The sequence below is a fragment of the Babylonia areolata genome, chromosome 13 (assembly GCF_041734735.1).
Source record: "Babylonia areolata isolate BAREFJ2019XMU chromosome 13, ASM4173473v1, whole genome shotgun sequence".
NCBI lineage: Eukaryota > Metazoa > Mollusca > Gastropoda > Neogastropoda > Buccinidae > Babylonia > Babylonia areolata.
The window spans coordinates 16,579,349-16,605,462 of record NC_134888.1 but is presented as its reverse complement, the minus strand read 5'-3'; the positions used below and the strand labels follow the sequence as shown (position 1 = coordinate 16,605,462).

Genomic DNA, 26,114 nt, shown 5'->3' with positions numbered 1-26,114 from the left:
CACACACACACACACATTTAAGCAATCCCACCACAATGTTCAACTCTAAACAAAGGCAGTCTGTTTTTTGGGGTTGTTTTGTTTTTGTTTTTGTTTTGCTCTGTTTCACAGTATATAAAACAGTTTGCTGCAGGGTTCGCTTCGAAGTAAATGCATAATCATTAATGCACATATCACATGAAAACTGGTTTTCACAGGCTCCATGGATAGCCAGGTATGCACCCACACCCCACCCCCTGCCCCCCAACTATACCCTCCCCCTTCTTCCATCTCCCCCTCCCATCCCCACCCCCTGGGGAGCAAGTTGCCATGACAACAGGTGACACTACTGATCAACAGATATCAGTTTTGCTGGGCTGGGAAATGAAAGGACAATAAATTGATCTATCACAAACCTGCTGTTTCCAATACACACACACACACACACACACACACACACACATATATATATATATATATATATGCTGTGCTTGCATGAGCTGCTGCACTCCTGAGTTAAACCTCACCGTGTGCGCAAGTGGGTCATTTTGCTGTGTGGTTTTTGTGTGAGTATTTACGGTATATTCTGTGTGTGTGTGTGTGTGTGTGTGTGTGTGTGTGTGTGTGTGTGTGTGTGTGTATGCATATGCATGCATGTGTACCTTAATATGTACATGTATGAGGCCGTGTGTGTGTGTGTGTGTGTGTGTGTGTGTGTGTGTGTGTGTACACTGTAGTGTGTGTATGTGTTCATGTTTTATTAAATGCCAAAGAGAAGAGTTATCTACGAATCATGTTTATATTACTCAGTCAAAGCATGAAAAAAAGAGAAGATTAAAAATATGTGTAGTTGATACCTAATAATGTATTATATAATTTATCATCATCTCAAAATGCACATAAATACATGGGTATATATGTATACATATATGCATCCGTAATCAGAAGTAACATGTCTGTGTGCACATGTGTATTTCATGACATGTGTGCATGAGATTACCAATGTTAATGTGTATTTGCGGAGAGGGATGGAATTTTGGAGTGGAGTCTAAAACACTGTAAGTATTAGCAGTGTTACTTACTCCACATGACAACTTTCATATCATTTGTGACAACTATCAGAGTGGGAGAAGGTACAACACACACACACACACACACACACACACACACTGATATAATGACCATAACACAAATGAGCCAACGATCTCACAAAAACATGTATATCAAGAAGAAGCACAGGAAGAAAAAAACGATAAAGAAAAAAAGAGAAACAAAAATCATACCAACCCGACAAGACAAAATGTAATTTCCCTCTTTGATGCTAACAATTAAATATATATATATATATAAAAAGAGATGATGATGATGAAGAAGAAAAACCTGTACCATGAACCATGGTGATGTGCAAGCAACTTTCCATAATTAATGAAGTAGACATTAGTGTAGACATTTAAAATCCACAAACAAATCGCATCAAATTCAAAACGACATTCACCACGTGTATGCATGCTGGGTTACGTCAATACAGACCTGACAGTCTCCACTTGAAAGTTCTGCGACATGATGATGCTAATGTTGAGGAGTTACTCAGTGCACACTCTCTGCTGTCACAACCACTCCTTCGATATAGCATTCACTTTCTTCACAACTCACTTTTCCTGTTTCAGTTTCACACTACAACGTTTCAATTTTAAGCCGACATTTCAAGGTATAGTAAAAGGACCCATCATAATAAGTGGTACTGTCGTTGCTGATCACATATATTATGCAGCATGTATAAGTCGCGCCCAACGGTGACATATAATCATCGCTCAAGTCCGCAACTGACTGACTGAAGCTGGCTCGAAGTCGGTGACACTTGGCTCACTCACTCACTGTGTGAATGTACTGTACAGTTCTTATCTCACACCGACACAGAGCAACACACAGGATTCTGCCACACAGCTTTCAACATCCACACCAGGAAACGAACGCCCGTGCCTAGGAAATGAGCTTCAACTTCATCACTTGTGCTCCTTGTAACCACTGCCAATGGTTCCACAATGCACCGTCTGTGCTGTATCTTGTTGTACATGTATGTACAATAAACCGTCCATACCACCAGGGCCCTGGGACCAAGCCAAGATCTGTTGCTGCCCGAACCAGTTAGGGAAGCATGGAAGCTGGTCCTATGGGAAAGGCAGGGATGGACTGGGTCGATTTGGGGAGAGGTCAGACCCCCCTCCCTCCGCCTTTAAAGGCACCACCACTCTGCTCCAGATGTGACAACTGGTGATCATTCTGCTTTTCTTTCTTGTCTTTTTTTTATTTTTTATTTTTTTTATTTCTCATATTTATTTGTTGTTTATTTTAAGGCAGGAAGTTTATCGGAATGGATTCACTCCAAGAAATTAACTGAAAGACATTCCTATACATGTAACATTACAACTGCAGGTTTGCATGTTTTTAGTTTCGTGTTAAAGAATTTTTCCCCAGTTCATCGGTCACTGTGCTTCTATGCTGCATTATGTGCAGAGTGTTCAAGCAGGTTAAAATCTACATGTCATCTTTAAAATTACAATTCTGCATGCTTCCCTTAAGCTATGAGTCACTTCTTATGCTCAGCAGTTGTGATCATACTAGTTGCAGCAAGACTGGTATCCATACTAGTGGTAATATCATGAGCAGCAGCAGTTATGTAGAATGTTGTAATACACTGACAATATTTATAATATTTATAGAACAAAAATGATATTTTGGACATATATATATTCGAAACAAGCATTTGCTCAATGTGTTATTTATAAATGCATATTATTTACATTATACATATTGTAGTAATATTTTTTTTACAGCTAGCTAAGTGAATGCGACATTGTGCAACTTCTGTAAGCAGTTCAACACAGAATTGAAAAAAATATGTTAATACAATCTGGAGAACTAAAGACCAAGAATGAAACTGTAAATTATCTGCACTTTACTGAGATAAAGAGTATCTTTCATTTATCAGGTTGATCATTGATTACCTCATTTTGTTGATGCTGCCGCTACTGCTGTTACCACAAATCTTAACAACAGTGTTATACTTACAGTATGCAAGGAAGACTGTTTTAACAATAGTGACTAAAGTGCTTGAAACAATGGTGACTGATGGGCGCAATTTGTTAAATGATGTCTGAACATCTGCATTTTGAAATGAGGAATCTGAAGTTGTCAATTGTGTATCACCATTTCGTGGTGAATATGTGTTCAGACATGTGACTGTGTGCCAGCCATAGCCAGAAAACAAAATCAGTAATGTTGAAAACATCCATATATATATAGAGAGAGATAGATAGATAGATAGATAGATAGATTGATATAGAAAGATATATATGCATGTATATATGTATGTATGTGTGTGTGCATTGTGTTATTCCACAAACTGCAAATGTTTGGTACTTGTCTGCATGTCAATATCCTCTTGAGTTGTACTGATAAAGTACAAAAATTTGGAGTATACAAGCTCGAAGCATGGATGAAACCATACTCTTTACCCCTCTCCACAGAATTTTTTCACAAACAAAAAAATCCCAGATATTTTGGGGAGAGAGGCCCATGCATCTTTAAGGGGTGTTCCAGATGATTCATCACACCCCCATCGGCAGAGGCCGATCAATACCGCTCTCCCCAGCCTAGCGCCCTGTCCTGTCCTGGGCCCAGTCTCTGCACAGCAAGACTGCTGCTCTACCCTTCTGGTCCTCCACAACTCAGATACTATCTTGTCATCCTTACACTAAGTACAATTTTCTGTGCTGCTCATGTTCAGATTTAGGGTGTTGCATTTTCTTTTCGAGCATGTTTCATGCTGGTGACTTTGTCTTTTTTTTTTTTTTTTTAATCATTTCATTTTATTTCATATAAAACAGTAGTTGCACTGTTGTTAAAGACCAAAACAAAAAAAAAAAAAAAAAAAGTGGAAATTGTGATCCAAACACTGCTTGGGGGCAGCTTCCAGCCTGGGTGAGACTTAGAAATCTGGACACTTGTGGTTTTTGTTTTGTTTGTTTGTTTGTTTGTTATTAATCTATTCATAAATTATTCTATTATCTATTAGTATTCATTTACTTAAATCAAAATAATCCCAAGATCAGGTGAGTTATGCACAATCCACTTCTTATTTGAAGGCTAACCTCAACTGAAGAGATTGCATTCACTGGTTGTCAGATCGAAACCAGTCATCTTTTGCTGAGCACTGTCATACTGACACTCCAACCTCCACAACTATTATCACAAGTCATAACAATAGCACTGATAAGTTTTTATGATATCAATAACATGAGCAATGATTCAGTGGTTTGCTGAGTGTAATTAGTAAATTACCCATGTGTGGATGTTAACAAATGTTGCAGCAGTAAGTACTTCTTTTAAAACTGCTACAATCTTGCCTGCTATAGTGTTAAATTATTTGTGTACATCATCTACTGACCTAACTACCTACCTATATATCTTTCCAGTTTAATCAAGGTATCTCTCATCTCTGTGTAGACTTTAGCTACATGAACACACTCTTCTTACTTCTTCCGATTTTTAGTTTCTATGTACCTTTAAAAATTTCTTTTAAGTTAAAAAAAAGAATTATGTTTTTTCTTTAATACTTGAGATGGTAAAACAAAAAAAGGTAAGTGTTTTTTGTTGTTGTTGTTTTAGTTGTTTTAAATAGATCTGCACAGTTAATGAATGAAAGACATGATGGTGAATAAGGATGTTAAACATTGCTGCCTCTCTTAACCTTAGCTCTGCTTCTTACACACCACACATAATACACACACTCATATTCATTCTTCTATGTACAACACAAAGACAAACACACAATCTCTCTATTTCATGTGCACACAGCCAGACTCTTCCATGCACACACACACACACACACACACACACACACACACACACTGTCTCTGTCTCTTCTGTGTACACACACTCACTCCTACATGTAAACACAGACACACAGACTTGTGTGTGAGTGTGAGTGTATACAATGTGTGTGTGTGTGTGTGTGTGTGTGTGTGTGTGTGTGTTTGAGAGTGTACAAAGGTGGGGAAGAGAGGAAGGGGTGAGAGGGGCTGAAGAAGGGAAACAAAATGGTTGGGCAGGACAGATGCTCCTCTGATCAGTGGCTACTTTAACCTCTTCCACTTAGCTGCAGCTCTGCCTGCAATGTTCTACAACTGTAGTAAACTGAAAGCCTTCTTCACAATCACTTCCACTACTCCGAGTCCTACATTGTTTTGTTTTTTTGTTTGTTTGTTTGTTGTTGTTTTTTGTTGTTGTTGTTTTTTTTAATGTAGTTCTTACTACTCTGTGTAATAAGATTCAGAATCCTAAAAAGCACAAGCATTAATAGGTTTACATTCTTCAGAGTCAGAAATATCAACAATACCTGTTTTATTATGAATTTATGAAATTCATTTGAAGCAATGAAAACAACATGATGAGGTTTTGGATGAAGTTCTTGGGTGAGGAGTCGAGAGGGGGAAAATGGGACACAGAGAGAGAGAGAGAGAGAGAGAGAGAGAGAGAGAGAGAGATGACAATATAATATTCTTTATTTCTGATATTAATATTTTAACAGATAAGCACTGATGCCCTTTTTGTCATTCAGTCCCCACCCTGAGTGGAAAGAGAGAGAGAGAGAGAGACAGAGACAGAGACTCGGATTCTGATGGTTCATTCATTAAAATATGCAAATGAACAACATTTGCAATATCAAACAAAGTGAAAATAATATAACCAACCAACCTTGTATGAATACACACTATTAGTATCATAGAAACAATGCAGTCAAGTACAGAGTCAGAGAGCGTTAAGAAATTACAATTTCGCTTAATTTAAACACCTTGTGTAAAAACTGTCACAATTTCCGTACATTATCATATCTTGTAAGTGAAAAAAAAAAAAAAAAATCAGTAAAAAAAGACATGGTTGGGGAAAGAGAGAGAGAGAGAGATCTGAGTGTTTTATCTAATTTGTACTTGTACTGTTTGTAGTGTAGTAAATGAGTGTCAAAATACTAAGTGATGCTGTTATTCCTATTATTCTATTCATTTTCATTTTTAATATTTTCTTCAATTCCGTTTCAGGACCTACCCACAGGCTTTATCATTCTGAACTAATTTGATCAGTCACCATGTACAAGACATATGAATGCACAATGACAATATCACTGAATACAAATTCGTTAAAAAAAAAGAAAAAAAACATGTGAAGATGCATGCTTCATTGTTTGATCAAATTTAAAAAAACTTCTGCAACTTAAATAAGGTACAGAACTGTAAAAGTATGAATAAATTCACATTACCTATTTCAAATCAAATGATTCCAAATTGCTTTTAACATGGGTTATACTATAGTATACTAGCGCAGATGGTAGCTGAGGCCATTTCACTTTTCAGGGCTGTAACCATATTAAATTACAGGGAAAAAAAATATCAAATGCTACAAAACCATCAAATAAAAACAAAAAATAGAAACAGTTGTCACCCCTGAAAAATTCAGCACTTCAAAATAGATGATGCTTTCCATAAACTGCTGGAATTCATAGCAACAAACATTTGCACAGAAAATAAATCTATCAAAAGCACTGAATAAAAAAAGCAAAACAGTGTGTATACATGTGTGAGGGGGACGGATGTGGATGTGTGGGGGAAGAGAGGGAGGTCTGTATGTGACTATGTGCAAATGTGCATTATTTCTATTGTGTCCAAAAGTGGGAACTGACTCACTGAGGATATTACACTTTAATTCTTTGATAGTTTAAAGCTTTATAGATCTAAATAATGACGTATTTAAGATGTACTTTAAGTCTGACTGTTCACTTCCTGGTATAATTTTGTTTCAGATGGAATCATGCTGACTGACCAGCACGCTCTGTGCTCTCTGAAAACTTAATTAACACGGGCAAGGGAGTCTCCACCTGAGGAAGGTAGACAACCACTCTTGAAAATTTCTGAAAATAACCATCGGTTACTTCCCCTGAACGAAACAGGTTCCTGGCATGAAATTTGATACCTGTCAGATGAACATAACTTGCGTTCTGACACCTGTTTACAGTAGTCTTAGCCGAAAATGCAGGTATTTCGAGCACTAGCATCCGTGTCTAGCACTGTCCCTTGGTTCAGACTGCAACTGTAAAAAAACACTGACAGTCTGGTTCCAGACCAACTATCATTATTTTGATAATCATCACTGCAATGTCAACATTATATCCAAGAAAAATGACAGACCATTTACCCGTAACGGACAAAACAAAATAGTAAACATATTCGACGTGTAAATTAAATAGCCAACAATTTTCTTTATTGTGTCACAGACAAGTTCCTTTTCAGTCGAACCCCAAGTTCAGTTTCAGAAAACTTGAGTCACCGTCTGCGGAAAGCGCTGATCAAAGGCAAAGGTAATCACTAATCCCAGGGAAGCCTAAACATTGTACATTTGAAAGACGAGAGTTCGGTGAATAAGTTGATGAAATTGACCTACCTCCCAGTCATACAGCCCAATACTTGTCCTGGAAAATGTTTTCTGTCGGCTTTTAACCCCCAGCAGACAGACGAGCGGAGAGCGATGCCGGAAGTGCGTTGAGGTCATTTCCGGCTTGACGAATTAGGGCATAAGTTTGGTTTTTCCCGAAATAAGCTGCATTCCAATCCTGGGAGTAAAAGAGGGAGTCAAAGACAGAGAGAGGGGGGAGGGGGTGGGATTGAGATTGGAGTGGGATACCATGAGTAGTATGTTAGTTTCTGTTGATATTCAAACAAACAATCAAATGTAGTGCTCGTGGGATTTCAAAGAATTAGAATTCTGTCATACAGATACTGAGATTGCACCGTCTGATAAGGAGACAGCTTCGTCTGGAACCATGCTGCTCCCTCCGCAGCGTAGCACCCTACACTTCAACTGTTAGTACTGATATCGGTGAACCATCCTACCTGGTAGTTAAAGGGAGTAGTTGGACCGACCGTACAATTTTACCGAGAGACTTTCTCAGTGCCTGAATAAAATGAGTGGAGAGTGAGGATGAGGAGGGTTATTCAGTGGTAAAGGGTTCGGGGGATGGGGGCGTTATCGAACCATAACACAAAACGGAATGAACAGATGAATACATTAATTACTTTGTATTTGGTGGTCTGGTCCTGGTGACTGCCGTGACAATAAGTTGGAGGTCTTTGTGAACTTCTGCAGTTTGCAGATGCAAACTGAAATTACATTGCATTATACTGATACTATATATATATATATATATATATATATATATATATATATATATTAAAAGCGGAAGAGACAGACAGACAGAGAGACAGAGACAGACAGACAGAGAGAATCGTGTCGCATGTTTGCAACATATTTTCAACTGAAACAAAACTGAAGTTCAGTCATCATGTCATCAACCGCTAACGCGTGCCCCGACTGGCCGGCCGGGTCAGTGCCACGTCTCAGTGTCAGCCGGTGTGTGTGTGTGTATGTGTGTGTGTCACTGAGTGTGTGTGTATGTGTGTGTGTGTGTGTGTGCGCGCGCGCGTGCGTGCGTGTGTCAGTGTGTGTATGTTTGTCAGCGAGTCGTTAGTGTCGTCAGTGTGTGCCGGTTAGTCTCGTGCCAGTGTGTGTGTGTGTCCGTGCATATGTGTGTGTCCGTGCATATGTGTGTGTGTGTGTGTGTGGTGTGTGTGTGTGTGTGTGTTCCACTACGTGCACTGAGTGTGTGTGTGTGTGTGTGTGTGTGTGTGTGTGTGTGTGTGTGTGTGTGTGTGTGTGTGTGTGTGTGTGTGTGTGTGTGTGTGTGTGTGTGTGTGACCGCCGCGACAGTGTGTGTGTGTGCCGTGCCGGTGTGTGTCAGTGTCAGTGTGCCGGCGGTGTGTGTGTGTGCATGTGCCGGTGTGTGTGTGTGTGTGTGTGTGTGTGTGTGTGTGTCCGACAGTGTGTGTGCAGTGCCGGTGTGTGTCCGCTGCTGCGGCGCCAGTGTGACTGTGTGCATTGTGTGTGTGTGTGTGTGTGTAGTCACGGTGTGTGTGTTTGTGTGTGTGTGTGTGTGTGTGTGTGTAAGTGTGCTGTGTATGTGTGTGTGCCACGCCGCCGCGCGCCGCACTGGCACGCATGTGCACAGTGCATGTGCATGTGTGTGTATTCTTGATTGTGTGTGTGTGCGTCCGCCGAGTCAGTGCCGGTGTGTATATGTGCAGTGTTTGTGTGCGTGCGTGTGTCAGTGTGTGTATGTTTGTCAGCGGGTCGTTCAGTTAGTGTCGTCAGTGTGTGCCGGTTAGTCTCGCGCGCGCGCGCCGGTCAGTCTCGTGCCAGTGTGTGTGTGTGTTCCACTACGTGCAGTGTGTGTGTGTGTGTGTGCGTGCGTGTGTGTCACCGCGACAGTGTGTGTGTGTCAGTGTGTGTGTGTGCCGTGCCGGTGTGTGTCAGTGTCAGTGTGTGTGCGCCGCCGTGTGCGTGTGCAGTGTGTGTCCGCTTCTGCGTGTGACGGTGTGCATTGTGTGTGTGTGTGTGTGTAGTCACGGTGTGTGTGTTTGTGTATGTGTCAGTGTGTGTGTGTGTGTGTGTCTGTGTGAGTGTGCTGTGTGTGTGTGTGTGTGTGCCAGGCCGCCGCGCCCGGCGCACTGGCACGCATGTGCATGTGCGTGTGTTCTTGATTGTGTGTGTGTGCGTCCGCCGAGTCAGTGTGTGTATATGTGCAGTGTTTGTGTGTGTGCCGTGTCTGTGTGTGTATCAGCGTGTGTGTGTGTGTGTGTGTCATTGAGAGTGTGTATGTGTGCGTGCGTGTGTACCGACGGTGACGCGCGCTTGACGTAAATTCACTCACCGGAATGACACTGGCACGCCAGTACGGCGCGACACTGACGGACACGCGCCGGCACACACACTGACATGTGCGCTGCACAGCATGCGGCACAAACAAGTACTGCCGGACAGACACGCGCGCAAGCGCCGCGGCATGTTTTTCACTCCCAATTAGACACCACACACACACACACACCGTGACACACACACACTACAGTGAGTGAAAAAAAGACTTGAGAGAGGTGGGGACAGAGGCAGAACAGGCGGACAGATGGGAAGAGGGGGAGAGACCCGGACAGAGAGACATAGTATGAACAGACACAGTGACAGCTGGAGCAGATCGACAAGACAAAACACAAATCGGTTTGTTGATTTCATTTGCTTATTTCATTTTTTTCCAGTGACAAAATTGACACCCAAACCGGCAAAAGGCGATGTCGATTTTATAATGGATTATGCGCATAAAATATACCTAATTTCCTCTGATCCCGGCGACCGACGGTATGTTTTCATATATAGACGTCAGCTTTTGTTTGACTACTGACTGCAGTTCCGACATCTCTACAACAAAATGCAACAATGCGAATACTAGTATATGAAAAGACACAAAACTATGAACCATCACCCTGCTATTAGTAAAAATGACTCGAACGCATGATTGTCATCCCTAGTTAAAATCAATGTCCAAACGGAAAACTTGCCTTCAAAACAGTTACACAAGCGAACGTATACAATTCAATGTTAACAGGTGACACAATTCCTCATTGCAGTGTCGGGTCACACAGAATGTAACAAGTGAACGGGACAAAGAACGAACAAACACTCAAGTAGTAAGACTGAAAAAAACAGCCTCGGACCTCTCTCGACTCCGCGCACTCACCGGCCTCTCATTCTTCTTTCCGTTACACGACTAACATCGACTTGCCGATGACTGTCGTGGTTCATGCATGCTGGGTATTTTCGTGTCTCCATAACCCAGGCTGGACACTGACATGGGTTACAGGATCTTTAACGTGCGTATTTCAAGTGACTTTTCTGCGTGCGTATACACACGAAGGGGGTTCAGGCACTAGCAGGTCAGCAAATTTGTTGACCTGGAAGATCGGAAAAAATCTCCACCCTTTACCCACCAGGCGCCGTTACCGCGATTCGAACCGTGGCCAGCCGGGACCCTCAGGATTGGAAGTCCAACGCTTAAACCATTGGCCGTCGGCTATTGCGCCAAGACCAAACAATGATATGTGTAAGACATTTCACATTCAATTGAATTATCTCCCCAAATCCTTGTTGCGCGCTTTAAAAAAAAACAATGCTTCAATACAAAATACAATAACACAACGGTACGCGGTGAGCCACATAATTCGGAAGGCCCGCTGTGACATTCTGCTGCTGTGGCGCCCGCGACCTCTATGTAGATGGTGCTGCGGTTGTCTTCCGCCTCTGTTTTCTGGCGCCATCTTTGCGACGCCATCTTCACCATAGAATGTCGTGTCCGAGACAGTCCTCAGCCGCAGTTTCCACGCTGCAGTCTTCTGCCGCTGTAGCCACGGTCTGCTCGCCTTCTGAACTCTTGAGTCTCTTGGTAATGTCCTATTTTAGCATCCTTAAATTATTGCACCCATTGGCGGTTTACATTTCCATGGTTTGTATTGTGGGACGAAACTTAACGGGGGAAAAAAAAAAAGCAAGATGGTGGCACGTTAGTTTAGTGACTGGACAAAAAACGGAAAAAAGCAAGATGTTGGCACGTTAGTTTCGTGACTGAATCTGCATCAAAACTGAGTAAAATACCGTACAAAATAAGAGTCGAAATCAACTGGAAATGGGTTACATTTACTGATGGTAAGTATAATATCGTTTCATACGTGCACAAAAATTGCCGGTCAGTAAAATAGGTGCAATCATCAATTTAGGATGCTGAAATAAGACTTTACATCTAGATAAAGTGTCTTCTTCCAACGTCTCATCTTCAGCCTTCATAAAAAATAAATAAATAAATAAATAAATAAAAAGGCCTTCATAAAGTCTTCAGCTCCTCAGTACAGCTGGACCGTCTAGCGATGTCGCTGGCTTCTTTTTGACTGCCCAGGACAAACACAGCACGTCTTTCCGCCTGAACATTGTTGGCCAATCAGTGCATCGTTCACCCAAGTAGACACATGACTCTACTGTACATCACGTGCAATGCGTGGCTCACGGAATCGTACACGAAACATATTATGCAGTGGCTATCACGAAACAGGGACCGCAAAACACGTGTGGCTCACAAACACGACATGCTGAGAAGACACAAACTGAACTGTTACAATCTCCTTCCCCGGGGAACAACGATACAGGTGATTTCTATCCCCTGGGAACAACGATACAAATGATTTCTATCCCCTGGGAACAACGACACAGATGATTTCTACCCCCTGGGAACAATGACACAGCTGATCTCTGTCCCCGCTCGGGAAACAACGATACAGATGATTCCTATCCCCGGGGAACTGAACAACGATACAGATGACCTTATCCCCGGAGAACAACGATACAGGTGATTTCTATCCCCTGGGAACAACGATACAGATGATTTCTATCCCCTGGGAACAACGACACAGATGATTTCTATCCCCTGGGAACAACGATACAGATGATTTCTATCCCCAGGGAACAACGATACAGATGATTTCTATCCCCAGGGAACAACGATACAGATGATTTCTATCCCCTGGGAACAACGATACAGATGATTTCTATCCCCTGGGAACAACGATACAGATGATTTCTATCCCCAGGGAACAACGATACAGATGATTTCTATCCCCTGGGAACAACGATACAGATGATTTCTATCCCCTGGGAACAACGATACAGATGATTTCTATCCTCAGGGAACAACGATACAGATGATTTCTATCCTCAGGGAACAACGATACAGATGATTTCTATCCCCTGGGAACAACGATACAGATGATTTCTACCCCCTGGGAACAACGATATGGATGATTTCTGTCCCCTGGGAACAACGATACAGATGATTTCTATCCCCGGAGAACGACACAGATGATTTCTATCCTCAGGGAACAACGATACAGATGATTTATATCCCCTGGGAAAAACGATACAGATGATTTCTGTCTCCGGGGAACAATGATACAGATCATTTCTATTCCCTGAGAACAACGATACAGATGATTTCTACCCCCTGGGAACAACGATACAGATTATTTTTATCCCCTGGGAACAACGATACAGATGATTTCTATCCCCGGGGAACAACGATACAGATGATTTCTGTCCCCTGGGAACAACGATACGGATGATTTCTATCCCCGGGGAACAACGATACAGCTGATCTCAATCCCCGGGGAACAACGATACAGACGATCTCCATTCCCAGGGAACTTCGACACACGCAAAGGAAACGACGAGAAAGTTATCGTCATCACGATAGTAGCCGTACATGTTTGTGTCAGTCTTGTGTGAGAGTAGGCTTTTGAATATAATTGTATGCAGGTAGGTTCAACAGTGTATACACACAAACACGCGTAATGGGAAGTATATAATGTACCCAAAGAAAAAAAACAAACAAACAAACCCGTCAATGATATTGTAACTGTATACTGAAGCCACAAGTTCTAGATATCAGTTCCAGAGCAATGAAACCATTTATTGTCAGATTAACTGTTTGTTTTTTCCAGAGCAATGCACACACACACACACACACACACACACACACACACACAGAGGAAAAACATTACAGGTAAAGAAAAAAAACCCAGTTCGATCTGTCAAACAGATAAAAAAAAAAATTTTTAAAAATCATTCCACAACCAATTTGACTATATGCTTCACAAAATGTTAGCAGCTGCGTAATGTCAACACCATCAGTAGTAGGTCGAACACACTTCCAAAGACCAGCTCACTGGAGAACTGGCACCTGACAAGAGAAGATTTCGTCTCCCCAGACAATGAGGATGTCTTCTAGCGAGACATTATAACGCTAGGCGTGATCATCAAACGCTTTTTTTTTCGGGGGGGGCGGGGGGGGGGGGGGGGAGATTAGCCACTGAACGGACGGCTCAAGATGAGGACTATACACTCTAACGCACCCTGGCAGAGGGAAAGAGGTGAAGTTTTTGTATCTGGAATAACGGAGAAAGCTTCGGGCGCAAAAGCAGACAGAAACGCTTATTGCTATGCTAAACAGATATGGAGCCAGAGATGGTCAGTATGGTACAGTTATATTGTGCTGCACACAAGACTGACCCGTGTTGCGTATGCAGAGGACTTCAGGATGACTACATGTTGTTTTTTGTGTGTTTTTTTTAAACTCCTCTGGAGTCTGCCCAGAAACACTCCTATTGGAATCGTGTTTGGGTTTTTTTTGTTTGTTTTTTTCGTGTTTTTTTTAAACTCCACCTACTGCCACATATCAACCCTGAACCCCCCTTTCCATTGGTATGTCTTCATTTTCCTAAATTGCGTCTGATAGTACACATTTTCTGGAGAAAAAAAAACATAGACAAATCCTGATGGGGCGGGGGGTGGGTGGGGTGGGGGCTGGACAGAGGGGTGCGGGGAGGGGGTGGACAGAGGGTAGTGGGGGTCATTTGGGGGCAGAACTAGAATGATGCCATCCCATGCCCCAACTATAGGATTCCAAAGTACCAAAGTAGTTATTTCGGAGCCAATGATACTACCCCTCGCCCCCTCCCCCTGCCCCCGGGCCACCCACCCCACCCCCATCCCCACACCCACCCACCCCCCCAAAAAAAAAGAAAAGAGAGAGAGAGAGAGAATGCCTATGGATTTATTTTGGAGTGGTCATTAAAACAGTCTGCTCGTGCCGAGATTGAAATAAATATAACATTGCCCCCTGGATAAGCGTCACGTTAGAGTCGGAAAGATGGGAGCCCACGTTGACTCATCATAAAGTGTGTTGGGGGACCAGGACTGTGTGTGATTTATCCCCCCCCCCCCCCCATCACGCCTCCCTCGCCCCCTACACTTACACACCCAGACCCCCGCCACCGATTATTTTCTTTCTACGACCAGTGAAGAAAGATTGAAGTGCAGCACTGATTAAAAGTAAATAAATAAATAAATAAATAAATTTTAAAAAAAAGATTGGAAAAAAACACACCTTACTCCGTAGACTTGCACTGTCCAACTGAGGCTTGATTTTTTTTTCTCTCTTTTTTTTTAAAGCAAAGAAAAAGAAAGAAAAAAAAAAAAGCAGTGACGACAGCAGTCACCAAAACAACCAATGGAAGCCTCAGAAGAGCAATACCTATTTCAACGTTACCGACCGTAACCAAAAGAGGAAAGGGAGACCAACGTCGACAGCGTTGATTAATTTAACTCATTCGGGACGGCTGGTCTTTTCTGAGATCCTATCTGATGACCATTGGGTCTCTGAATGGCCCCGAGGCTTCGTCGCTCGGTATTATCTGTCCTCACCCACCCCTTAAATGTAAGAAGCTTTCGTTTGTAACATTTTAATTATGAACGCAGCGGTGAGGTGCTGTCATCGTCGGCTCTTATATTATGTTCTTCGTTCGGAAAGAGTTAAACATCATCACTAACACTGCTCAGAGTGAAGTCAGCAGCAGACACAAATCACTAACAGCACTCAGAGTAAGTCAGCGACAGACAGACAAACAACAAGGCTGGGTTGAGGAGGATGCCTCAGACGAAGCCCACTTTGGCCAGGCCCCTCCTGAAGCCTCCAAGACGTCTTCTGCTCTTGGTGGTCTTCTTGCCCGTCAGGCTAGCCGCCCGGTCCTGGACAGAAAGGCATTTGATTTGAAAGGGTTAACTTTACGTAGAAGGCTGTAGTTTCTCTGGCATGTTACGCAGTGTGTGAGTTCATAAGGTAACTATTTTCATTGGTATGTAGAAGGCTTTGAACTCGTAGTCTGTCAACACTTCTCTGCATTTGAAAAAAGGAATCTAAGACTCGAAGTCGTCGTCTTATCATTTTTAAGGTACCTTTGATAATACACCAACTATTACCTTTTTTTTGTTGTTGTTCTTGCTGCTGATACTAGGGCATATAGTTTACTGATAACTATTTCACTGGTGTCCTGAAACGTGTTAGGTAAAAAAAAATTTTTTTAAAGCTATTAATCTTTACAAATTGTGTTCGTGTTAATAATCGCCATTTCATTACTGTTCTGAAGTGTGTTAGTTCATGCGATCCACTGACATTTTGAAACGTGTTAGTTTTTACAATAGCTATGTTATTATCTTATCATATCATCTATATGATAAAGTAACAGATAACTGAAATCTTCGCTGCAAATACGAATACCACAAGATCTTAGATATAATTAAAAGGAAAAAATCATATGAGATACAAATCATGTTGTTTGATAGAAATCAAAAAGGGATATAAAAATTAACGATCTACTTTCTGACGCATTTCATCCAGCTGTAGATTTAATATATCTCAGTCTCCCATGCAACACACACACACACACACACACACACACACACACACACACACACACACACACGTACGCACGCACGCACGCACGCACACACACACACGCACATACACAGAGAAGAAATGAATAATACATGAATAATACAAAAGCACAAGAAACCGTTCTGGACATGATATATGAATCAGAAATGATGTACATCAGAAGAGGATGCCCTGTATATTTAACATAATCATTATCCGTATGTTCAGCAACCTTTCATGCCCTGAACTCGTGGTGACCTAATTTTCGATTCCATATCCAGTTGATGCCTGTAATGAGTTCCTGTCAGGGTCTTCGGGTGTCGGCAGAATTCATAGGGACTGTGGCTGAAGGAACGTGGTGATGGTGGTTGCCACCTCGAATTGAGAGTTAAAGGTGTAATGGGATAGTGTTTGGGGTAGACAGGGGTCATCACCCTGACACCTCGACGAGACTAAGCAAGTACTGATTTCTTTGGTGAAGAATCGGAACTTGGTTGGTGTATTTGAGTGTTGGATATGTTAAATCAGAGCTAGGCTCGTCCGAAATGACTCTGGGCAGCATTGCAGAGTTTCCCTGGCGTGTGGTTTTCTGGCGACCTAAAATTAACAGTTCTCTATGGACTGTCGGCTCTCTCGTGGAACTGTAGGGAAACCTGCTTGGTCAGTTGTGATTGTGGTTGTGATTGTGTGTTGATAATTTGGGACGAGCAGCGTGTGAGGCATGGGTGAAAAAAAAGGAAGACATCATAATTAGAGTCTTTTCTTCAGCAAGGGCGAATGTATTTTTCACCACTCATTTCTGATACTTTTGCATCCTGTGACAGAGGTGCTGAAATCCACATTGATATTGCCATTTCATCGCCAGAACGAAACTGACACTGAACTTGACAGACAGTAATCAGAAACGAAAAATCTACTGACAGCACAACCTGTCTCCGTTCATCCGTTCAGGTGCACAATATATATATATATATATATATATATATATATATATATATATATATATATATATATATATATATATATATATATATATATACATATATATATATATATATATATATATATATATATATATATATATATATATATATAGTGTGTGTGTGTGTGTGTGTGTGTGTGTGTGTGTGTGTGTGTGTCAGACTGGCGCAATAGCCGAATGATTAAAGCGTTGAACTTTCAATCTGAGGGTCCCGGGTTCGAATCTCGGTGACGGCGCCTGGTGGGTAAAGTGTGGGGATTTTTCCGATCTCTCAGGTCAACATAATATGTGCAGACCTACTAGTGCCTGAACACCCTTCGTGTGTTACGCATGCAGAAGATCAATTAAATACGCACGTCAAAGATCCTGTTATCCATGTCAGCGTTCGGTGGGTTATGGAAACAGCAACATATCCAGCATGCACATCCCCGATAAAGGAGTATGGCTGCCTGTACTGCGGGGTATATAAGCAAAACGATCATACACGTAAAATGTTACATGTCTGAGTGTGTATGTGTGCGTGCCTGAAATCTGAATGAATGACACAGGAAACGAATGATGAGCGCCAGGTGGCAGCCGTCAGTCGGCCCCATGTTTGTAAAGCACTTAGAGCTTGGTCTCCGAACCAGGATAGGCGCTATGTAAGTATCCATATCAATCAATCAATCAATTAGTCTCTCTCTCTCTCTCTCTCTCTCTCTCTCTCTCTCTCTCTATATATATATATATATATATATATAGAGAGAGAGAGAGAGAGAGAGAGAGAACCGGTTAAGCAAGCCATAGCGAACACACGAAAACACCTCTTTCCAAAATAGCCTCCTTTGCCTGCCTCTTCCTTGTCTTTAGTTTCTACAGTTTCAGAGTTATGCATGCGTGTGAATGACTGGTGCGAAAGCACAAGATTCAGCGCTATATAAATACCGTTATTATTATTATTATCATCATCATCATCATCATCATCATAAAACCGCCACCATGCCGTCATTCATGCCAGAGAAAGGAGACACGACATTCCCACGGTACAGACCCAGACCCAGTTCACAGCAAGCAACCAGCTACCATAGTGATGTGAGACAGAAACTACACCATACAGGAGAATTACAGACGTACGAAGAAACAGAGAAAAACAAAAAAAAATGATAACGAGTGTGAAAAGTGTACATGAAGAATATGACATCATAATCAAACAACAACAACAACAACAAAGAAGCCAAGAACACAAACCGGAAAGGAACAGCTCAAAATGAAGCAAGTTCCGGGAGAAATGGGATCAGAGTACTTTTTAGCATAAAGGAGAAAAACACTTAATGAGTGAGCAAATATTTTAAAACAAGAGAGGCAAGGCCTTCAAGACTCACTTGTGATACACTTAAAAAAAAAAAAATCCAAGCTTTTTATGTATTGAGTATAATTTCAAAATGTAATGTTTAAGATGAGAAAGACCAGTTTAAAGCAAATTAACTCCCCTAGCATTAATTACAGAGTAATTTCCCTTTTTTTTACTACTGCACCAAAACGTTTGCAAAATAAATAAAACTTCCATGCTTAGCAAAAGAAGTTCCTGTTTGAACAAAAAATGATAATAATGACTGCTCTTGTTGTTGGGTCAGAATATCAGATCAAAGTGCCAAGTTTAGAGAATACAAAAAATATAAATATAAACAGTAAATGCAGTTTGCATATAATTAGGCTTCATTTTTTAAATTTTTTTGTGCCATCCGAGAGGTGCAGTATTGTTTTAAACAAGATGATTGGAAAGAACTGAATTTTTCCTATTTTTATGCCTAATTTGGTGTCAACTGACAAAGTATTTGCTGAGAAAATGTCAATGTTAAAGTTTACCACGGACACACAGACACACACACACATACACACACAGACAACCGAACACCGGGTTAAAACATGGACTCACTTTATACATGCGCAACAATACTACAAGATACAAGTGAAGAAGCGAGATCCATCAAAACAGAATACAGGAAAAGATTCAGTTTCAGTAGCTCAAGGAGGCGTCACTGCGTTCAGACAAAACCATATACGCTACACCACATCTGCCAAGCAGATGCCTGACCAGCAGCGTAACCCAACGCGCTTAGTCAGGCCTTGAGAAAAAACAACAACAAAAAAACAAAAACAACAAAACCGGGGGAATAAATAATAGATAAGCTGACATAAATAAATAATAATAATAATTATAATATAGGAAAAGGTAGTAGTAATGATAATAATAATAATGATAATAATAATAATAATAATAATAAAATGATAATTAAAAAAATAAATAAATAAACACATACACACAAAGACAACCGAACACCGGGTTAAAACATAGACTCACTTTGTTTACACAAGTGAGTCAAAAATGATAATACACGAGTAAAAAAAAAAAAGGGGGGGGGGGGGTTAATACATGCGCAACAATACTACAAGATACAAGTGCCTTGAGAAGAAGCGAGATCCATCCAAACAGAATACAGAAAAAGAAAGGTTACCGAAATAAACACAGATACGGCCCAGACCTTCCTAGACCTTTCACGCCACAGTTTAAATCAACGGACACGGGAATGCAGATGAAGATTTAGATACGTGCATATCTACTTTCTACAGAAATCACAACATGACACAGTCAGTGGAAAGGTATTACAACGAATAGAACGAATGGGATGCCACCAAGGGGATCTTATATCACCATACCTGTCTTTCTCTAGTCCCTTCGATAGAAGCCTGTAAGATTCGACAAGATGACAACACTGAATATTATATTTTATTACATATTTCAAGTCAGGCAGTTTGTAATTTCGATACATCTCTTCTTTTAGAGGTAGATAAGCGTTGTAATTTTTGTTAATGCATGTACCGTACTTTTAGAACAAATAGAACAAACATAATAATTGTAAACAGAACACGATATTTGAACAAAGCAAATGGTGGTGGTGTGTCCATCGAGATCGATGATGACCATCGTTGTCATCCAGCTGGGGGATGGGGGGAGGGTGGTGGTGGGGTGGGGAGGAGGATGCTCATGAATCTATCTGTGAATGCGCAGATGGCTGAACAGTCCAATCTGCGCACGAAATGTTCGCTGACAGTTGGGGCAGACAAAGACAGGCATATCATTGTCAGGGAGCTTGTTTGCCCGTGACTTTCCGATAGGTTTCTTCCGCAGATTCTGCCGGATCCAGACTTCGCATGCATGGGTAGACACACCCCGGGGGCCAACTGCGTGTGGCATGCACACAGTACAGTGGAGCTACATGGCCGTCGTGGCTCTCCTGAGCCGACGCCCTTTTATGGATCTCCATAAGGGTGTCTAGCCACCCGCCTCACCAGTCCCGGAAGGGAGCAGTGGGAGTGCCGGTTTAGTCGCCGGCAACCCGACCCTGAACAGGTTGTACTGGATTACAGGTTACCAGTAGCAGATCTAATGACCTGACCTGACATAAGCAAATAAAAATATAGCTTCTACATTTCTATCTACTAGCAAAAATGAAACAAGCATTCTCATAAAACGCAAAAGGGGTTAATCCACAAGTGAAATATGAAAAAAAAAGGATATCTGAGAAAAAAAAAAGACACTCAAGAGTGGTAATCATTAATTTATCGAAGATCCCGTCGTAACTCACTCTCGGCTGAAATCGCTGTTTTGAAGTCTCTCCCAAACTGTGAGAATAAATCTTTCATCATCAGAAACACATCGCCTCAAAACACCAGCCAGTGCCGCACAGTTGCTGGGCCGGGAACTCTGTGTTACTGATTTAGTTTGGGGGACAGCAGAAGAAGAAGAAGAAGAAGAAGAAGGAGGAGGAAACAGAACAGAGAGGAAAGGAAAATGGTCTGAAGTCTTGAAAACTGAGCTACAAGCGAAACTACACTGAAAAAGATTTGAACGACAGAGATTAATCAAAAAGATTTCAGCGACAGAAACCTTCACACACACACACACACACACACACACACACACACACACACACACACCCACACACTGACTGACTGAAACCATTTATTGTCATATTAACTGTTTGTTGTACTGACATTTTCGCAACCATTTGAATAAAATATTAACTGAGCAACACAAGGAAATTCTGATTTGAGGAAGGCATGATTTAAAAAAACAAAAAAAACAAACAAAAAAAACAAAAACAAAAAAAAAACATTTAACAAATCAAGGTACCAAATTTCATTAATATCATTATCTCCAAAAAATATTCTAACGCACCCACATACTCACATACGTTTCTCCCCCACCCTCTCTCTACATACATCCATGCATGCACACAAATGCCCATTATAATTCCCCTACCTCATTCCCCTGCCCACTCACTCACACACACACACACACACACACACACACACACACACACACACACACACACACACTCACACTGTCTCTCACTCTTTCTCATCAAATTAAGGCACACACACACACACACACACACACACCGTGTTCGGAAATGGGTCAGCTAGACGAGTAGGATCCCAAACAGTTTAAATACAACCAGATAAAAAGCAATGGATATAGGCTACTTTTCAAAAGGTTGCATGCATTCTTAAGACACGTAAGATATGTTGATGATATTCGCTGAGCTGCTTTCCCACTGCTGAAATTCACGGGGGTAAAGTGAAACAGCTACCTGATGTCTTGTGGTTGGCTTACGTGTTTGTTTGTTTGTTTCCAATCTGTTGAAGACCTAAGACCGAAATGTATTACGTATCTTTGTTGTAACACAATGAAAGCAGTATGCTCTTTGAACAGAAAAATCACCCTTTTTCACCACAAAAATATTGAAACACTGCATATAGTTATGCTGTGTAGATTAAAAACTCTCTCTGAAGATGATAGGACTTTGGTATGTTCAAGAGTGGTATAACCAATGCAGAACAAACATCAGGTGACTCCATCACTGAACCGTCTGTGAAAAAATTTTTTTTTTTGAGGGGTGGGGGGGGGGGGGGGGGGGGGGTAGCTTCTGTTTAAAGTTGTCTCGAACTTTGTTAGCAGGAGTGGAAAAAATAGACAAGCAGAGAGAGAGAGAGAGAGAGAGAGATGGGGGGCAGGGTGGGGTAGGGGGTGGAGGATGAGTGTGAGACTGATAAAGACTGATAAAGGTCACACACTTGTAGAAGAAAAAGTATAAGACTCACTCTGGTATACTTCAATCTCTCCGCCAGTAACTGAACATGTGGATACATTAGTGTTGATCAGAATTTCAAGGATATTAATTGTACACATGCATATTCTTGTAAATACGTTAAGCCAAACAAAAAAAAACATTCCAAGACTCCATTAACGACACGCGCATACTCAAATAAATATAATATTATCATTATTAAATGACACTGAAAAAGATATATGCAAAAATAATTTGTAGAACTCAAAAAGTAACAGAATGATAAGACGAGCAAAACAACAACAACAAACAAACAAAAAAAACAAAAAAACAAAAAACACACACACACAAAAACACACAACCACACTGAACACGTTATTTATTCATTCATTTATTATTATTATATAACCGAATTTTCGCATAATAAATATACTGAAAAAGGATTCAAACAGTTAAACTTTAAGAAAAAAAAAAAGAAATAAAACTCCCAGATCATCCAATTACGTCAGTAAACAATTGATCCCCTTTATCAAATACAATGACTGAAAAGTCAACAGTCAGACAATTAATTTGGGAGGTTTTGTAATCCCCGAGATCAAAACATTTAATTAAGACATCACTGAAATTTAGTTGGATACGAAAATCGACCTCCACTAACTATAGATGGAAAACAATTATTTCAGCTGAGCTTCCAGATTTCGCACATTTACACTGACCTAAGTCGATTTTAAATTATCAAAATATGTTTTGGCAAAATGTATCAGATTAAAAAAAAGAGACCATTTTAGGGGGAAAGTATGCATTCAGTCAACCCAAGAATTACTTGCTGACACCACTTTTTTGTAACGAAAACATAGAAAATTACACAGTACCATTTACTATATACAGCGGATTGATTTTTTTTTTAATTCATTAAAAATTCAACAAATCAGCACGACAGCACACTGATGCCATAAGATCAAACCAAACTCTCTTATGATATAACTACTGACTTTGTAACGTAATGCACACTAGATGTATAAAAGCAATACGTAGATAAGCAGATAAAACAGGTTTCGCATATTGATGGTAATGATTTGGCAGATTGATTGATATATTCCAAAACTCTTTCATAATAAAATCGATTCCAACAGACGCAAAGTCATATTATGACTTACATCTTGCTGAGCTTGAGCCTAAATGTTGTAGCAAATGGAACAAAAAATTAACATGGAGCTTGAATGGAATATAATATTTAACAAGATTAAGAACATTCGGAAAATGGTTTCAAATCAGGTTAGTACACAGAACCATAACCACAAATGTTATGCTTTTAAAATGGGTGTGACAAATAACTCCGGGTGCACGTTTCTGCAAAGAAATACAGGACAGCATAATATCATAACATTTGATCTGGGATTACATCATCGTTCAACGCTTTTGGAAAAAAAAAGAAAAAAAGGTGCAAACGAGTTAAGTTTAAATGATTGCTTTGGTGGTAATTCAGGCATGTCATTCAACGTGTCTTTCATTATATTTGGCTATGATTGATAAGCGTGTTAAATCTAGTAGAGTTCTTGGCTACATTTTGCTCCTTGCAAAGTTTTTTTTTTTTTCGTTTGTGTGTGTGTGTGTGTGTGTGTGTGTTGTGTGTGTGTGTGTGTTGTTGTTGTTGTTTGTTTGTTTGTTGTTGTTTCTGTTCATTTGTAAGTTAAACCAAGTGCTCCCAAAGAAGATCAGTTTTTGATTCTATATCAGGTCTAGACATGAAACGGAAAAATATGTTTCTATAAAGAACATGACACATAGTAATAAGTTCATATGATTAAAAAGAGATGCCAGTCAATTCATCTGTCCATCTTTTCCATTCACAACGATGTATTGGAATCTCCCTTGTGCAATGCTGTGACTTGTAGTTTATGTTATAATATATATATATATATATATATATATATATATATATATATATATATATATATATATATATTCTGTTTGTTTTACACAGGTACATCCTTTAATGCGTGTATGTCACTGTCCTTATTTGAGAGAGTTCACAAAATTTGATCCAGGAATGATCTGGACTTAGAACTGAATGATGAATTAAAAAAAAAATATATATAGTTTGTTCGTATTATATATGAAACGGTATTACGAGTATAACTACGTTGGCAGTCGAAGTATCATTATCATTTTTTCAACAACCCAAAGCTACTTTGTTTGGTTTTTTTTTAGTCCGTTTGTTGTTTGCTTTTGGTTTTTTGCCTTTTTTCATTATTTTGTTGTTGTTCGTTCTCAATACCCATACGATTATGATATTCCCTCTAATTATATATAATCTGATACAAAATCCCTTCATGGGAAGAAAGTAAAAAAAGACTGATGAATAAATAACAGACAGCGAGTGAACAATTCCCGCTTCTGCTACGTCCTTTCTCCGCCCGTGAGATTAGCCAATGAAACAATCCATTTCTGCTTGACCATATCAACTTCCCACCCACCCGCTCACATCCGCCCACCCACATGCCACCCGTTTATTCACAGTGTGGGTGATTTGACAGACTCCACTCACCAGATATTTCAACTTCCCGCCCACCCGCTCACCCCCCCGCCCACCCGCCACCCCTTTATTCACAGTGTGGATGATTTGACAGACTCCACTCACCAGATATTTCAACTTCTCGCCCACCCGCTCACACCCCGCCCACCCGCCACCCCTTTATTCACAGTGTGGATGATTTGACAGACCCCACTCACCAGATATTTCAACTTCCCACCCACCCGCTCACCACTCCTTTATTCACAGTGTGGATGATTTGACAGACCCCACTCACCAGGTATTTCAACTTCCCACCCGCCCACCCACATGTCATCCCTTTATCTACAGTGTGAATGATTTGACAGACCCCACTCACCAGATATTTCAACTTCCCGCCCACCCGCCCACACCCGCCCACCCGCCACCCGTTTATTCACAGTGCGGATGATTTGACAGACTCCACTCACTAGATATTTCAACTTCCCACCCACCCGCTCACACCCGCCCACCCACATGTCACCCCTTTATCTACAGTGTGGATGATTTGACAGACTCCACTCACCAGATATTTCAACTTCCCGCCCACCCGCCACCCCTTTATCTACAGTGTGGATGATTTGACAGACTCCACTCACCAGATATTTTAACTTCCCACCCACCCGCTCACACCCGCCCACCAGCCACACGTTTATTCACAGTGTGGATGATTTGACAGACTCCACTCACCAGATATTTCAACTTCCCGCCCACCCGCTCACACCCGCCCACCCGCCACCCCTTTATTCACAGTGTGGATGATTTGACAGACCCCACTCACCAGATATTTCAACTTCCCACCCACCCGCTCACCACTCCTTTATTCACAGTGTGGATGATTTGACAGACCCCACTCACCAGATATTTCAACTTCCCACCCACCCGCTCACCACTCCTTTATTCACAGTGTGGATGATTTGACAGACCCCACTCACCAGATATTTCAACTTCCCACCCACCCGCTCACACCCGCCCACCCACATGCCACCCCTTTATCTACAGTGTGGATGATTTGACAGACCCCACACACCAGATATTTCAACTTCCCGCCCACCCGCCCACACCCGCCCACCCGCCACCCCTTTATTCACAGTGTGGATGATTTGACAGACCCCACTCACCAGATATTCCTGATCCCTGGCAATGAGGAAAGACCGCCGCTTGTATCCCTGCAAGACAGAAGAAGAAAGGAACTTTTAACTCTTTCACCGCCAAGTGTCTGTGTGGAAAAAAACACTCTCC

The 26,114-nt window shown here is 41.1% G+C and overlaps 2 protein-coding genes and 1 long non-coding RNA gene across 6 annotated transcripts in view; 1 reads left to right on the top strand and 2 right to left on the bottom strand.

Annotated features, from left to right (window-relative positions):
- The window catches only part of LOC143289098 (LIM domain-containing protein unc-97-like), a 46,043-nt gene extending 38,067 nt beyond the window's left edge, over positions 1–7,976 (bottom strand). The window contains exon 1 of one of the 2 annotated variants that reach the window (XM_076597949.1): positions 7,474–7,976. In XM_076597949.1, coding sequence (XP_076454064.1) covers positions 7,474–7,484 — 11 coding nt within the window. In that variant the 5' untranslated portion in view covers positions 7,485–7,976. Of the gene's footprint in view, positions 1–1,509; positions 2,091–7,473 lie in introns of those variants that run through there. The other variant, XM_076597948.1, reaches the window with a different exon arrangement.
- Positions 495–7,465, top strand: LOC143289099 (uncharacterized). Its single transcript, XR_013056190.1, has 3 exons — positions 495–545; positions 2,084–2,250; positions 6,836–7,465. It is a non-coding gene; the product is annotated as an uncharacterized LOC143289099 (long non-coding RNA).
- A 6,828-nt stretch (positions 7,977–14,804) lies between the features above and the next one.
- Positions 14,805–26,114, bottom strand: part of LOC143288852 (cys-loop ligand-gated ion channel-like) — a 35,399-nt gene continuing 24,089 nt past the window's right edge. Inside the window, exons 8-10 of one of the 3 annotated variants that reach the window (XM_076597502.1) lie at positions 25,994–26,041; positions 23,479–23,496; positions 14,805–15,543 (exon numbers count right to left, since the gene is read on the bottom strand). In XM_076597502.1, coding sequence (XP_076453617.1) covers positions 15,448–15,543; positions 23,479–23,496; positions 25,994–26,041 — 162 coding nt within the window. In that variant the 3' untranslated portion in view covers positions 14,805–15,447. Of the gene's footprint in view, positions 15,544–19,907; positions 19,938–23,478; positions 23,497–25,993; positions 26,042–26,114 lie in introns of all 3 variants that reach the window. The other 2 variants (XM_076597501.1, XM_076597503.1) reach the window with 2 other exon arrangements.